Raw genomic sequence first — 17,236 nt, 5'->3', positions numbered from 1 at the left:
CAGGCGGATTCTTAACCACTGCGCCACCAGGGAAGTCCCTCTGAGGCTCTTTAAATTGGGGCAGTGATATTGGCTTAGCTCATGAGGTGAGGGTCACGTGAGACCTAAGAACTTGTTTTGTTAATTCTGAAATGCTTCTAAAATGGAATGTAGTGATGGTATTTAACAGTATTTTTTAATATTATATTTTATTTACCTTTAAAAACTCTTCCTTAAGTCAGCCATGAAAAAAAGAAATTGTTTTTGGGTGGGCCGAATTATTAAAAAGATGTTGTCCAGCTGTTCCTGAATTTAAGAGAAAAGGCTAAAAGACTAAGCAAGATGAAGTAGGTTTACAGTAGAGCACAGAGTTTAGATTAGGTATAAATAGTATCTAATAACAATTTGATTTGTTTGAAGCTGTAGTGTTTTTCTCAGGCATATTATAAGATTTTTTTAAGATGCCTTCAAAAACTAGAAATAGATTTACATTTGTTTGTGTTGGGTTAGGTAGCACCCTGCTGAAGATGTAAAGATGATTAACATTACTTCTGATGTTCACTTCTACCCCAAAAGTTGTACATCCACTTTATAAGTCAGTCTGGAAATATTTATAGAACCTGAACTCCTCATAAAAGTAACAATTGTAGTTTTAAAATGTCTTGTAGTGTGCAGTCTACAGATTTTCAGGATTAAATTGATGAGGTAAGAAGCTGGCACCAAAGTCATTGCTTAAAAATCTTTGTACAAAAAACTCTAACTCCCTGTAGCTTTGATTCTCTAAGTAATCTGTAGTAAAGTTTCTTATTTTATTCCTGAAAATCAGAATTCTTCACATCAAACTGTCTTATGTAGGGCAATTGCTTGAGTTGGACTTAATATGTTTCATTATGAATTCTGCATTATATATTGTTGACCTTTTCATGTTAGAAAATGAACCTACTGACAGTGGTTATCCATATGTGTATGTAAGTATGTGGAAGAGACTAATGTACTTCTAAAACAGGCTTCTTTCTATATATCTTATGAAAAGATCCTGACCACTGATGTTTTAAAAAATTTAAATGAAGTATAGTTGATTTACAGTGTTGTTAATTTCTGCTGTATAGCAAAGGGACTCAGTTATACATCTATATATACATTCTTTTTCATATTCTTTTTCATTATGGTTTATTATAGGATATTGAGTATAGTTCCCTGTGCTATACAGTAGGACTGTGCTGTACAGTGTTGTTTATCCATTATATTTAACAGTTTGCATCTGCTAATCCCAAACTCCCAGTCCATCCCATCCCCACCCCCCTCCCCCTTGGGAACCACAAGTCTGTTCTCTATGTCTGTTTGTTATTTTTTTTCCTAGAAATCTTAGTGATTTATTTTATTTAAAAAATTTTTTATTGGAGCATAGTTGCTTTACAATGTTGTGTTACTTTCTGCTGTCTGTTGACCATGGATCTTTTTATTACTACTACTGCTGCTGCTGCTGCTGTGTTTATTGGGCACTTATTATGTGCTAGGCATTGTCCTAGGTCTTTAGATATACTAGCACATTCATTTCTCATAACAACCCACTGAATAAGTACTATTACCATCCCCAGACAAGAGAGGAAGAAACATGTATAGACAGGTTAATTAACTCTGCCAGGGTCATAGAGCCAGCAAGTGGGAGAGCCAGAACCCTTCGTGGTTGGGTTCCAGAACCCATGCTTCTACCAGCCTACAGTGCTGCTACCACTAGTGCACTGACCCTTTTGTGATAGCCCTCTGTATATTGCTTATTCCCTCATTAGGAAACTAGTTTGGAGAGGATAGAGAATTATATAAAATATACTGTCATAATTATAGTGTGAATTTCAGTGAACTTTCCTTGACTTATAAAATTGGACCTCATGTGTCCAAGTTTCACATGATTTCATGTGGAACTTCAATAGTGTGAAATGTCTATTGGATCAACTTTTATGAGGGTATTAGAGAAAGGCAGTGATTAACTCCTGAGCTCAACTCAGATGCAGATACAGGAGTACATGTGTAAGCCACCAAGCAGCAGTAAGAATGACTTAGTGAAGAAGTGGGCGCAGGACACAGCAGAGCTGCCGGTAAGTATGACTTTGATCTTCTTCAGTGCTGATTATTCAGAGAACCAGCATTAGTCCATGAATGTTAGCTTGGTAAACTTTAAATGACCATGTGTAATGCGGGGGTATATGTTCAGAAAACTGATTTGGAGAGAAAGTAGACATTAGCAACTGTCGTATCTAGACAATCAGAATTGTTTATATCGACAAAGCAATTTTCGTGACCTGGCTCCACATCGGTGTCAGAGACCATGTAAACTATATATTTCTTCTTAATGTTTTAATAGAAAAGAACCTGAGAGTACAAGTCCCAGGTGACTTCAGTATACGTGAACAAATCGAGATAGTATGAAAAACATACTCAATATAAGTGGATTCATTTAATATATTACAAACCCTTGAGCATATTGAATTTTAAGACAGTATCTTTCACGGCAATAGTAATAATAGTAACAACCACCACCACCACACAACTCCTCACATTTACTGTGAATCAGGAGAGTGCTTTATGTGCATTATCTTATTTAACCCTCAACCGCCCTGTGAGGTAGTCACTGTGTTACTTCCATCTCACAGATGAGAAAACAGAGGAAAAGAGAGGATTAGTTACACGCATGAGGTTGTGCAACTAGCAAGCATTGTTTGTTCATTCAGTATTTGTTGAGTGTACCTGGCCCTATTCTAGGTAGTGGGGAATTAGCAATGAGTATAAAAAAATCTCTGCTTTCATAGAAGGACTTTACGTTCCATAAGGGAGCTAAACAAGAAACAGAGAAACATGGAAACACAGAATGAATCAGATGGTAATACGAATTATGCAGGACACTAAAACCATGTGAGGGAGAAGGGTATGCTGGAATAAATTGCTGGGGTGGGCTGTCGTTACTCTTTTACACGGGTGGTGAGGGTGACATCTCAGCAGACATCTGAAGAGAGAGAGGGATGTTGGTAGGAAGAGCATTCCTGGCAAAGGAGGGAAAGAGTTCCCTGTGCTTGGAGTGCCTGCGAAGGCTCAAAGGGGCCATGGAGCTGCTGTGGGTGAAGGGAGAACGGTGGGATTTGAACTCAGATTTATCTGACCCCAGGACCCATATTTTAACCATTACAGTAGTCTGATGGGGCAACCACAGCATTAGCTGACATACTGTGATCTTGGAGACACTGTATTATTCTCGTGGAAAAGAGGGCGGCAGTAAAGTTCTACTCTAGAGGTTCTGTATGTAGAGTTGAGAGTATAGAAGAAATCCCTGTGGCTTGGGGTGCTTTGGATAATAAAAGTAGGGAATGATTGTAGACCATAAATTTGGGAAACTGGGAGGAGTGTACCTCCCCTGCTCAAAATTCCTCAGTGGTTCTCCATTGCCTTCAGAGCTTTAGAGAAATTAAGTAACTCTCCCAAAGCCCCATAGCAAATAGACCTAGCTTTGAAAAGAATTTTTTTTTCTTATTGTAGTGTAGTTGATTTACAATATTGTGTTAGTTTCAGATGTACAGCAAAGTGATTCAGTTATATATATATTTTTTTCAGATTATTTTCCATTATAAGTTATTACAAGTTGTTGAATGTTGTTCCCTGTGCAATATGTAAATCCTTGTTGCTTATCTATTTTATATATAGTGGTGTGTATCTGTTAATCCCATAGTCCTATTTTATCTCTCCCCCTCTTCCCTTTCCCCTTTGGTAACCATAAGTTTGTTTTCTAGGTTTGTGGGTCTGTTTCTGTTTTGTAAATAGACTCATTTGTATTATTTTTTAGATTCCACTTATAAGTATAGACCTAGTTTTGAGTGATGATAAAGACTTTGTTCATGACTGCTGAACTATGCTACCCTTCTCAGAAAGTGAAATCAATCTCATGTTGATTGGCTGCTCATCACTTACAGACTGAAGTCAACAAGCCTTGGCAAGGAAGGCAGGGCCCTTCTAGAGTAGCTCCCACCGTCTCTTTTACACTTACTTCTACTGCCTCTCCCCTTCCACCTTAGCATGGAGCAACTTTGCTTACATGTCTGTCTCTTCTTCCAGACAATAAATCATTGAAAGCTTTTGCCCTGTTTTGTTCTATATTCCAACCACAGAGAATAGGACTTGGCATGCAGTTACCTGCTCATTTAAATTAAACTTAGAATATTAATTTTAATATTAATGATGACAGTTTTGGTCAGATCAAAAGAAGTGGAATATGTTGAGCAGTGATGTTAGTTAACGCAGAAAAAATAGATGATAATAATAACCTTTCTTTAAGTAGTAGTTTTTATTATGTGTCAGACATTAAACTCAGTCTGAAATACATCATTCCGAATCAAATTCAAATGTGAAAGATAAACCTTATTAGGTATAATTTTAGAGCTAAAGTAATATCTTATTAGATACAACTTTTAAGATAAAACTTTAAAAAATGTATTAATTTTTAAACTATTGCTAACTGGATAGTAGGAGGTGTTTCTGGAGATTTAAGTAGAGGAAAATGTCCTTAGAAAGGGAAAGAAGTCATCTTTGTTTCTTTGTACTCAGTTTTTAAAACGTTACTACAAATGTGTATACTTGGCTACATGCAGAGATCTTCCGGAAAGAACACTGTACTCATTTATAATGGGGATGTGGCACGTTGGGTGAGACAGAGGGCTGTTGGAGAAGTGAGTCCAGATGAGACCCTGCATAATGCCCTGCTTCGTACTCTTATCAACGGTTAATTGTAAGGGCTTTGTCAGTGCCGTCCTTCCAACCCAAGGCCCAAAGTGGGCTACTTAAGGCCATCGTTTCATAGCCTAATTCCTGATTGTCATTCACTAGGAAATCTACTTGTTAGGAATTCTGTTGAGTAATTTTTGAATAGAAATTCTCATTGCTGATTGCCTTCTGTTTCTCAGACAAGTACATTACCTGAAATTTATATGCTTGTAATCATTGATACATCATTTTTGGACATGTATTTAATTTTGGCTTACATAACATTTATATGTTACTCTAGCAATGTTCAGTTATACTCTGAAATACTTTTAAGTGCAAATTCTCAAAAAAAAATGTCATACAGTTTTCCCATACTTCTCATAGCACAGCATGCCCCCCCTTTTAGGTGGCTTGATTTTATTGTTTCCTTAATTTCTCAATATTTTGTGTTGATTAGAATGGGTGAGATGTTCTTTATTTAATCCTAATACTTAAAACTGTCAGTGGGAAGAACTACATTAGTACTCAGAAAAGATGCTTAAGAAATTATTTTGCTCGCCGCCCTTTCCGTTATCCAGTAGAAATTTACCCTAAAGCTCTTTCTGTGGTTTTATTGCAGCGACCCCGCAGCCAAAGCCCTGTGGGAAGCCTTATTGAACACCAAGCACAAAGAGGCAGTGATGGAAGTCCGGAGACATCTAGTGGAAGCAGCAAGCAGAGAAAACCTGCCAATCAAGATGAGTATGGGTAAGTTATCCTCTTACCCACAGACAGTGACCGCCGGCTCTGAGGAAGTTCATTTAAGTCTGCTCTGATCTGTGGGCCTACCTAGCCAGCATGGCATCTAGGTAAAAGTATTGAAGACATTTGTAAACTGATGAAAGAGTAGGGAAGGAATTTATACACATGCCCTCGGGGCTCAACTGTGAGCTCTTTTCTTAGACTCAACTTTGGGAAGTCCAACAGAGTCCTTGCTTACAAGGCATCATGTTGTTAGTTATTTGATCTAGAACTCTCAAAATTGGTCTGAACTTCCTCCCCTTCATTCTGTCCCACTCCTACACCCCTGCCCCCACCTCCACACTTACTGTGGAGAAGTGATTGCTTATTAGTTTAGACTTGATGAATGAATGACCGTGCTGACAAATCAGTTGAGGAGATGGACATGTTCTGTCCCGGCCTCTCACCCTTAGAGTGGTCTGCCGATTGTCTGGTCACATCAGTGTTACCCCTTCTTCACCACAGTATGAAATGCCTGATTTTTCTCATTTCCTTTTTTTTTTTCACATGGAGCTTTGTCCTTAGTATTAGAAAAATGGGGCTGCAATGGAATTTAAATTTTAAATGGCTTTTTTCTTTGGATTAAAAAGTCAGAGAACTAATGTTTTTATTGGAGAAAAGGAATCTGGGGTTTTACCCTTTTTAAATTAAATAATTTTATTAGTATGGAAATATTTAAATATGGATATTGAATCTGGTTTTAATAGGTAGAATTTATTTCTGGAAACTTGTAAAAGTTTATTTCTCTATTTAAAAAATAAGGTTTCTCTTATAATCTGCTCTTAGGTATCCAATAGATATTAGTACATTTTACTAGATGGGTAAATTTTTCTTGCTGCGATTTCTCACCCAAATTCTTGATTCCTAATGAGTACAAAAAAAATCAAACTGTCAAGTTGAAATAGAAGAACAAAATTTTGGAAGTAAAAGAATGTGGATGAACCTAGAAGGAAAAAAATTAGAGGGTTGTAATATGAACAAAAATCATAACTTTCAGTGTCTTAGGTGATTATATATGAGGGCTTTAAGGAACATGAAGGGTGATAAGAAAAGTGAAAATAACTAACATTTGTTGAGCACGTATGATGTGCCAGGTTTTCTTCTAACTCTTTACATGTGTTATTTAATCTTCACTGTAATTCTGGGACGGGTGCTATGAGTATCCCATTTTTCAGATAAAGAAGCTGGAATAGAGAAAAATTAAGTTGCCCAAACCCATACAACTGATAAGGAGTAGGACTGGAATTCAAATCTAGACATTCTAATGTGAGAGAATATGCTTTTTATTTATAAAATTATCCTAACTTCATACAACCAAGGCCAGAGTCCTACATGTTGTTTTGAAGTAGAAATAAAGTTGTTTCTTTGAGATCATCCTGGCATTCGACTATAATTCTTGTATCTTTCTCTCCTTCCTCCCTCCCTCCCCTCTCTCTTTCTTTCTTTCTTCCTTTCCTTTCCTTTTTTCTTTCCTTTTCTCTTCTTTCCACAGTTATAGGTACACATTAATAACATATGTTTACCTAAAATATTTCCTTATCTGTGAATACGTTGAAATAAGAACTAATTCACATCATGAATAGAGAAAAGTAGGAATGCGCAAAGGGTCTGGGTGATAAGGTTAATTTATATTGCATTTCAGTGATAAAACCTTATGATGCTATCACAGAGCATAAATCAGTTTTTATTGCTCAATCAATGCAGGACTCTTGAAAGATCAAAACACTTTACATTTCTAAAGCTCTGTATCTTTTAAAAATAATCAGAGCCAGGAAAAAAAAAAAAGCGGGTAGCCCCATAAGGAATTCAATTTAAATATTTGAGTTTTCTGTCAACCAAAAAAGTTTTAGATAAGATGGTTTGATTTATCCCCAAGCTCCAGACATGGGGGAGGGTGAGGAGAGGAAAAATAAAAAAGAAGGAAAGAATCAGACAATTGTTAGCCAACTTTGTTGTAAGAAGGACCAAAAAGATTGGCCCAAATCTTATTCTATCTGTGTGCCAACTATAATTTAGTAAAAGATAACACACTGTGGCTATGCATTTCTGCTTCATATCACTGGTCAGAATTTCTGGTGTGTCTCATTTCCATATACCAACAGATACATAACTATGAACAGTAAGGAAAAGGGCTGGAATTTAAACATAATAAAACATTGATATTTGAAATCTGCTTATCATTATAAAAAGAAAAATCATGCTCTGATATCCTAGATGGCTGGAATGCTTTTTCTAGCAGCATTTAAAGCTATGAAATGTACTTTAAACTATGCACTGTTCTCTCAACCCCTGCTGTAAATTCTACTGAAGTACACATTTTTCTGACTGTGATAGAGGCTTCTGGTATTTTTGAGACGTTAAAGAGATATTTTAATTCTAGATTGAAGACTTTTCTTATATTTAAATTCACTGGGAGGGATCCCATTATATAAAATTCCTCAGTAAAAGGTAAGTTAATATTAAAACATCACGAGCACCAAGAGAAATAAACATCATTCTCTTAGGGGAAAAAAGTTGAATTGCCAAAAGAAAGAAAAAAATTCATTTTATCATTTCACATATAAACATATGCCTTCTTTCCAAGAGATTGTTATTAAATTGTCAGTTAACTAAACATATATGTTCCAGAAAAGTGGTTTTTTAGAACATTGTAAACTGAATTGTATTTTTCCCACTGGCTTTTCATCATGGAAAATGTATTCTGAAAGTAAAAAACAAATGGACTCTAAGAAACCCATTTGTTTGGACCCAATATACTCACTCACAGAGTAAGATGCCCATCTCAATCTCTCCATTTACAGAGAATCTGTTCCTCTGGACTGACACTGTGGTTGGGGGATCTTCACCGGTTTTCCCATAGCTCTCTGCAGAGTGGCTATATCTAATGGCTGGCAGAAAGAGCCTATTAGGGCTAAAGTGAAACAGATCTCTTTATGACACTGTTCTTTGTTCTGCAGCCAGATTTTTTGAAAAAGTATTCTATGCTCAACGCCTGTTTCTTTATTATTTTCTTGCTTATTAATGTAGTGTAGTCTGGCTTCTGGTACTTTTTTGCTGACAAGTCCTCTGGGCTACTAAATATAAGGGCGTTTTTCTCAGCCCTCATTCTTCTTCATTTCTTTGCGATATTCACTACCAGATTGTCACCACTTTCTTGTACATCCCTCTCTGTTTTCTGGGACTTCTGGCTCTCCTGATTGTGATGGAGTGCAAAGTCAGTTACACATGGAGGTGAATCACAGTTCTGCTACTTATTAGCCAAATTTCAATTTATTTATCCATAAAAATGGGGAAACTGTGTCCTGGAATTTTGAAGGAGAAAGAAAGCTCTGAGCAGAGTGAAGATTATGATTATCAGGCAAACTGGAATTGGTGTGCTGCAGTTATATTCTATCTGTGGGGAGACCTACATGGGAAGCTATATTATAAGAGGGTTGTAAAATCAAAACAAACAAATCAAATTAGATGATTTCCCCCTTTCTTTCTTGGAAATGTACCAATTCATTCTTTCCACTTAAGTTGTCCTTTTCTAGCCTTTATGCTGAATATTTCCCTTTTGATAACGCGTTCTTTCTTTAAGCAGAATTCTAAATAGTTTTTCCATTTTCAGCTTAGTCATTACCTCTTCCCTGACTCTGTTCACCCCCCCAAATCACCTTGGCTGTATTTGGGATTCCCAAGCCTCTGTGGTCACACTTTTACAGGAAAATCTCTTGAGCTACGTTTCCAGATGATAATCTGATCCATTGCGTTGTGAAGCTTCTGAATTTACTCTCCTTGTTTGGCAGCACTGGAGTGTTAGCTCCACATAATCACCATCAGTGTCTCTCTTCCATGTGAAATGTGATGAGTGTTTTCAACCATTTGTGAAAAGACTAGCCTTTAATCAACACATTTTCTAGTTCTGAGCCACTGACAAAGTTCTAGTTTGTTAATGTCCATCCTAAAATGTGATGTCCAGAGCTGAGTAAAGATGTGTTGTTCTTTGCCTCTTTTTGGACACCATACTTCTCTTAATGAAGTCCCAGATGAAATTAGTGATTTTTGCTTCCCACCAATGCCACACCCACTATCATTTCCTACTTTTACGGCTTTGAAAAATAGCTTAAATCAAAACACTAAAATTTTATTCAAGGTATACTTTTTTCAACATTATTGAGAGTACTCTGCTTCCTACTATTGGTATTGAGTTCATCCAGTTCTGTGTTTTGATCACATTTATATCTTTTGCCTTCATTGTGGAGAATTTTGTTTGAGATTAAGGGGAACATGTATGCATACACATCCATGTGTACGTGCATGTGTGAACTGGGTGTGGAGATTGTGAAACTTTACAAAATGGATAGGTTAAAACCTAATAAGACTAACGTACCATTTGATATATGGTAATTGATAAGAGATAAGAAAATCTGGATGCCTCATAGGGAACATGCACTGTTGAACTCTCACATATCCTTGTCTTCACGTATTAGCTCTTGCCACAGTTTGGGGAATGAGGAAGGGAATTGACTTTTATTGGATAGCTACTTTGTTTCAGGCATTATAACAAGTTTACATAGTTTGTTTCATTTAATCCTCCCAGTAGTCTTGTCAATTTGGTACTCTTCCCCCCCTCCCCAGATCTCAACCCACCCTTCTGCTCTGCGGTGCTGGGGCTGGCACTGTGCAGACCACATTCTGCTCTTCAGCTGGCTTCCTGGTGGGCTACACTGATGAGGGGTGCCAGAGGGAAACTGCAAGGCTGGAAGGGGAAGAAGCAACTTGCGTCTTTCCCCCTGCTGCCTGTGGATTTTGCTTCCGCTTGTCAGTGTCATGCCATCAACACTTCTTCACCCCAGCAGTGACAGGCCCTTCCTGTGGGAGCAACGGAATCCAGTTTGCAGTTCTTCTAGTACTTGCAGAACCAGCTTCATGGCACCCCCTCCTCAGAGGTACCAGCCTAGCCAAGTAGCACTCTGTTCTCAAGAGGTATAATTCCAGCCTCTGTGTTTCTTCCATCCTACTGGTGGTAGCTGCTTCCAGCAGTTGCTGCCTGCATGATACCTTGGAGTTCTCGTTTACCTTTCAGTTACCCAGTTAACAATTCTGTATGTTAAATTTTCTCTGCTCAAATAACTGGTGTATTTTCTACCTTCTACCTGGGCCCAGCCAGGATACAACCCAGGTCTGTCTGACTTCTGTATCAGGAATCAAACTACTGGGGGTGGGGGGGGGAGCGGCTACAGAGCCACAGACACAGATATGGTTGTGCCATTCCTCTGTCTAAAACCCTTTGATGGTTCCCCATTGCCTGAAGATAGTGTCCCAACTCCTTAGCATGCTATTTATAGAAATATTTCTGACTTCTAGCCTCATGCTTCACCCATCCACTCAAATTGCTTTTCCTCCCTACTCCCCATTCCTCAGCAGGAACTTCTGTAGATCCATGTCTTTGTTGTTTTCGCCTGAAATATTCTCGTTTGATTGTCCCTCCAGGTTTCCTCCGCCCTTCTCTACCTGTGCTTCTGGAGGCTAACCGTTATGGACTGCCTCAGCACGCTTTTCTGCCCTTGGCCTCTCAGTTCGGTTTAGCCAATGGGAGGCATGGGCAGGAGATTTAGAGGGTGGGGGGAGGGTATGGTTAGGGTATTGTTTGCCTGGCTTCATCCCTGCCAGGATGCAATTGGTTGCTTCCTTCTACCCTTCCCTTGTTGGTTTCCTTAACACTCCTGATTTCCCTTAGCCTAACTTGTTAGACATTCCTGTTGTTATGTTTGCCTTATTTTTCCTGTTAGAGTGCCATCTTTTTCCTGCTGAGACCTTGACTAATATAACCACTCACTTTACACTACGTGCTTGTGCACACACGCATGCACACACACACAAAAACACTTTCCTGTCAAACCCACCTTATTTTTCATGATCTAGTACAAATGTCACTTTCTCTGTGGAACCATATCTAATTCCCCTTTAACCTTCTTCCTACACCCTCCTCAGCAAGCTACATTAATTGCTCTGGCTTCTGAGGACCCACAGCTCTTTCTCTTATTTCTCTTAGTGCTCTGTCTTAGCGCTTACCACAGTGCAAAATAGTTAAATGTGTGTGGATCCAAAACTTTGCTAGACAGTGTCCATTTCATATTCTCCATTGGCTGTTTGGCTTGGTATATAGTGTGTGGCTTAGTACTTGCTGCTCGAATGAATGGATTGCCTGATGCGTGTGAATGAGTAGTAGAGGGACAATGTGTATTTCTACTTTCAGTTATATGCATTAATATTTCTATTTATAACTTTCCTTTATGATATTTCTTGTTCCTCCTGATGTGTTGTAGCATCTGATCATGTCTTCTTTCTTGATGCTCTTCCCTTGGTCTTCATGTCACTCTGCTCTTCTGGTTATCTTCCTCTTTCTGATAATTGTTTTATGCTTTTTTTCCTTAATTCTAGTTTCCTGGAAGACTGTAGATATTTTTGTATCCCCTGTTGTGCCTTGCACATGGATACTTGGTTAATAATTCCTACTGATCTTAAAGCCTTACCCTGCTTCTCGCCTCCCTCCAAAAAAAGAATGCTCATTTCATCCTTCAGGCTTTTAAAATTCTCCCCCAACATTTTCTCCATCATATCTCGCATCCCCTGTCATTCTTTCTAAAAGATGACATCTTCTATCCCTATCGGTACTGTTTTTGTTCATACTTCTATTATAGCAGTTACCACCAGACCCTGAGTAGTTGGGCCTGAGAATTCTTATCTGTGCTTCTTAGTATTGTCCACACCTAACACAAGACCTTAAAGTTACTATATACTCAGTAAGTGTTTATGGAATGAATAAATAAATTCTTGAATTAATACTGTCAGTTGGTATTTGTTATGTATTTATTTAATGGATTGCTTTTTCTATCTCCCTCCTATGGAATCCAAGAGTGACACTGATTTAGAACATCAGTTCTCAAAACTTTTTGGTCTCAGAACCCCTTTACATTGTTAAAAGCTATTGAGGGGAATTCCCTGGTGGTCCAGTGGTTAGGACTCAGCACTTTTACTGCTGGGGGCCCAGGTTCAATCCCTGGTCAGGGAACTAAGATCCTGCAAGCCATGTGGTGCGACCAAAAAAAAAAAAAAAATGCTATTGAGGTTCACAACAACCTATGAACAACAAAAAAAGAAACTATGTGGACACCAAGAGCTTTTGTTTATGTGGAGTATATCTGTTGATACACGTGAGATAGACAGAAAGAAAATATCACGTCAGGAATTCAAGCAGGGAAGATTTTTAAAATATTTATTAATTAATATAAAAATATTATAATAAGACTATTACATGTTAATGTAACATATTTTTGTGAAAAATGACTATATTTTCTCAAATAAAATAATGTAGGGAAAAGAGTGGTACCACTTTACATTTTTGCATATCTCTAACGTCTGGCTTAATAGAAGACAGCTGTATTCTCATATCCGCTTCTTCATTCAATCTGTTGTGATACATTATTTTGGATAAAGTATATAAAGAAAAGCTGACCTTACAAAGATACGTAGTTGAAAAAGGGAGGAGTATTTTAATAACTTTCCAGAAAATTGCAGATATTCTTTGATACTACACCAGGTTTACAAGAGGTAATTTCTTACAGGTTAATTGCAATGTGGAATATGAAACCATATTGCTGAATTTTCCATACTCTGGTACATTAAAACCCATTGGTGTCTCTTGCACTTTGAGTGGCTCTTTTTTTTTTTTTTTTTTTTTTATGCGGTACGCGAGCCTCTCACTGTTGTGGCCTTTCCCGTTGCGGAGCACAGGCTCCGGACGGGCAGGCTCAGCGGCCATGGCTCACAGGCCCAGCCTCTCCGCGGCATGTGGGATCTTCCCGGACCGGGGCACGAACCCGTGTCCCCTGCATCGGCAGGCGGACTCTCAACCACTGCACCACCGGAGAAGCCCTGAGTGGCTCTTTTATGCACATATTATTTTATAGCATCGTACATTATCACTTGGGCAATATTGGTTCTTTAAGTTATGCAGATTTTTGAAATGTTGACATACATTATACAATATAACAAAGCCACATTTATCAATATCACCACTGATACCATTAGAAAATCTTTAAGTATTAGGAATATAAAGATATAGGGGCAGATACAAGTTTTCCAAAATTATAATTTCACATGAAAACTTGAGTTTCAATATTGACAATACAAACTGTTAATTGTTTTCGTTGAAGTGACAGACTCACTTCATTTACTTGTTGGAAAAAATGTGTGAAGAACCATACTTTTTCAGTTGTCTTTTCGGTAAAAATTTTATGCCATTAAAACAGTGTGAACAGCAGTTCACAACTCAAGTAATCACATCAGTGCTTTTCCTTGAGGCAATGGTTGCACTGATACTTTGGTTGCCCCAGAAGTGCTTTTTGTATATTTCCCATTTCTTTACACAAAATATTGATGTTTTCTTAAGGGTTGAGTTTTGATAAAATTAGTAACATTTGCTTTTTCATCATGGCCATTCTGAAAGTGAAACTGACTACTTGTATAATTTGGTACCACTGCCTTGATTGGTGCTAAGGCACTGGCACTTTTACCCACCACTGTTTTTGTACCATCAATGCAAACACAGGATAGTAACAAAATCAAGTAGCATCTTTGTATTAGTATGAAAATAGTTCTGACTTTTCTGACTACCTGAAAGTGCCTCAAGGACCCAGGGGTCCATGGAGCACCTTCGAGAACCATTATTTAAAAGAGTATCATATTCTCCGGGGTCCAAGATTAGCACAGTTTTCTAGAGATCATTGGAATCAGTAGAAGGGGGAAAACTCATTGAAATTTTTTCTATACATTATCCAGATTTAGCCGTAATAGACAATTGTTCTCATTCATTTTAAAGGTATTTATTATGTGTTCATAGTATATAATTAGGTCCTTGTAGGGGATAGGAAACATGAAAAAATACTGTCTTATTTTCAAATGAACAAGTTAATTAACTTTTCTGAATCTGTTTTCCTGTCTTCAAAATGGGGATTCTATTGTCTGCTAACCTGACAATTAGATGAGATGATTTATTATGTAACATATAAATGTTTGTGAAATTTAGCGTGTTCTGTAAAAGGAGGATATGGCATGATAAAATTATTTACTGTCTCCTGGGCAGATAAAAGACATTGTAAAAATAATGACCAATGGTCATACAATTGCATATGAAGAGTATTCTACCAGATTTAGGGGTGGAATTACATTGCCTGTATGATTGCTTCCTGATCATCTTAGTTGGAAAACATGTGACTAGAGTAATGATTTCCAGAAGTGAAAGTGGAGATTGGGGATTTAGTTACCTAGTGATTATGTCGGAGCCTAAGTAGTGAATTTCTAAAGGAAATATAACGTAAGGGTGATCATCCAGGAAAAGAAAGTAGAACGAGTGAGAGAGGGTTGAAGGCAGAGTCGTAAGGAACACATCCATTTAGGGGCGTGAAGAAGAAGAGAATCTAGAGAAAGAGACAGAAAGAGTTTTTATTGAATTAATGATTAATAGTGCCCGAAAGCCTTAAGGTCACTAAGCACATATTTCTTTCTTACACTTCATCACCTAAAACAGAACCTGAATTGCCTCTGTTTCTCTGTTTCCCCATCCACAAAATGGGAATCTGAATTTCTAATATCCCATCTTCAAGCATCTGCCCTCTGGCTCTATATTTTTAACTTTAATTGGTGCATCTTTTTCTTCATTTTTTCTCCTCCTCCCCTTATTAATCTTTATATTTTCTCAACAGAAGGGATCCTCAACATATGAGCATATGGGCTAGGAGTTTAAAAACCCCAAGGGAAGATCCATTGCTGTGGGGTGGGAGTTGCTTTACTTGGAGGCTATTCTTTCCAAGTCAGGGTAGACCCACCATGGAAAGGCCCCTTACCTGGCAGGCTGGTAATCTGCCCCTTAGATAACAGGGGTAATCTATCTGTTCCTTTCTGTGCTCTCTGCTGAGTTTATAAACACTGATGCAGTGTTTAACTTAGCCTCAGGAAGGCTGCATTTCCAAAGAAAGCCAAACCCTAAGTGTTTCTGGTGGTTTTATATTTCACTGTTTTTGTAAAAATTTCAGGGAGAGCTGTTTATTTTCTATTTGTGACCTATGGTCTTGCAGCAGTTATACTTTATTCTGTAGTATCCTGAAAACATATCTTGCAATAGATTTCTCAATTTTGGATCCATTTGATTGAATTGATTCATATAATTAAAATGATCTTTTCACATTACTTTCTTATTCTGTCTTTGTAATACTACAGAGCTCAAAAATTTGTGTAACATATACTGTTTAAAGGATATCCTAGGAAATCCTTCTTCAGTATTCATAGTGTTAAAAAAATGGACATCAATTCCCAGCTGGGTTTTATCCAAGTTTCACTATACAGATGGCTGTATATACTGCCCTTCAAATCCCTACGGAAGAAGATTTATACTGTCTTCCCTCTTCCCCCCCCCCCCCGTTAATAACCTGTTTCAATGCCTAATAGTCATCACGATCGTGGAATTTTTTTCTCATGTCTGACTTAAATTTCTCCACCTGCATGTTAACCATATTTCTTTGTCCTTTGACCTCAGTAGAGGTGGGAAACCGACAGTTATTATTACTCTTATATTTCTTTTTCTGTTGAAAGCCAATGCTTCATCCATTGTACAAATCAGTGATAGTAATAGACTCAGATTCCCCAGAGAAAAATACTGGTCTGTTCATTTCACATGAAACAGACATTATTTTATATCAGAACCAAGAGACTATTTAAAAAGTAAAATAGTCTTTAAAATTCATATCATAGCATTAGTAAAATAAAAAGTAATTGTCTATCCCCCCTCCCTATCATCTTACTCTTCAATGTAACCTTTGCTCTGAAATCAGTATCTTGCCTTCCAGGCCTTTTGTATGTAATTAGGTAAGAAAGTAAGTAAATAAGCAAGTAAACAAACAATGAGAAAAATAAAATAAAGGTGCATACTAAGAGTATGGCAATGTGGTTTCCATTGTGACTTTTTTTTTTTCTCTCTCTTATTAGAGTTTTGGCTACCCAGCGTAAAATACCATGAAGGAAACTTAATTATACAGTTGTGCGAGGTTTTAAACATTGTATGTATACTTTAAAAATTCTGTTAAGTTTGATCATATTTAAAATGTGTGGTTATATTGATACAACCATGGAAAACTATTTGGCAGTATCAACTTTAGATAAGTGTACACTGATCCAGTGGTTTCACACCTGGGCATGTATCCAATGGAGATGAGTCTACCAAAAGGTATGTAGTAGAACGTTCATAGCATCATTATTTATAATGGCCCTGAACTATAAAACCTAAAGATCCTTCAAAGTAGAATGGATACAGAAACTATTATAGTCATATAGAACAATAAAACACAGTGAGAAAAAAAAAAGATTGAGATTTTGGATGATGTTGAATTTAAAAAAGCTAGATACAAAATAGTATATCTGTATAATTCTGTTTATTATGACGTTCAAAAGCAGACAAAAAAGTGAGTTGTGTTGAGAGAGTTAAAAGTAATAGTTTGCTGTTGTGAGCTTATTGACTAGGTAGGTATTGACGGAATCTTCCAGAGTTCTGGACATATTCCATACCTTGATCTGGGTGGTGGTTACGTGGATAGATGTGTGTGTAACAGTGAACAGAACTACATACTTAAGATGTGTAAGCTTTACTTTATGTTATACCCCTCACTTTTCACCTCCATTATACCTGAGGCTT

General features: G+C 37.4%; 1 protein-coding gene and 1 non-coding gene across 2 annotated transcripts in view; both read left to right on the top strand.

Annotated features, from left to right (window-relative positions):
• Positions 1-17,236, top strand: part of SCFD2 (sec1 family domain containing 2) — a 402,719-nt gene that overhangs the window by 39,714 nt on the left and 345,769 nt on the right. The window contains exon 3 of the mRNA XM_022564339.3: positions 5,345-5,472. Within this exon, the coding sequence (XP_022420047.1) occupies positions 5,345-5,472 (128 nt within the window). The remainder of the gene's footprint in view (positions 1-5,344; positions 5,473-17,236) is intronic.
• TRNAK-UUU (transfer RNA lysine (anticodon UUU)) lies at positions 12,490-12,562 on the top strand. Its single transcript has one exon. It is a non-coding gene; the product is annotated as a tRNA-Lys (tRNA).

The sequence above is a fragment of the Delphinapterus leucas genome, chromosome 5, assembly GCF_059928025.1.
Source record: "Delphinapterus leucas isolate spDelLeu-1000000601 "Yukka" chromosome 5, BTC_Dleu_Yukka2, whole genome shotgun sequence".
In the NCBI taxonomy this organism is placed as follows: domain Eukaryota; kingdom Metazoa; phylum Chordata; class Mammalia; order Artiodactyla; family Monodontidae; genus Delphinapterus; species Delphinapterus leucas.
Note: the sequence above shows the minus strand (reverse complement) of the source record. Positions and strands in the feature narration are given on the sequence as shown.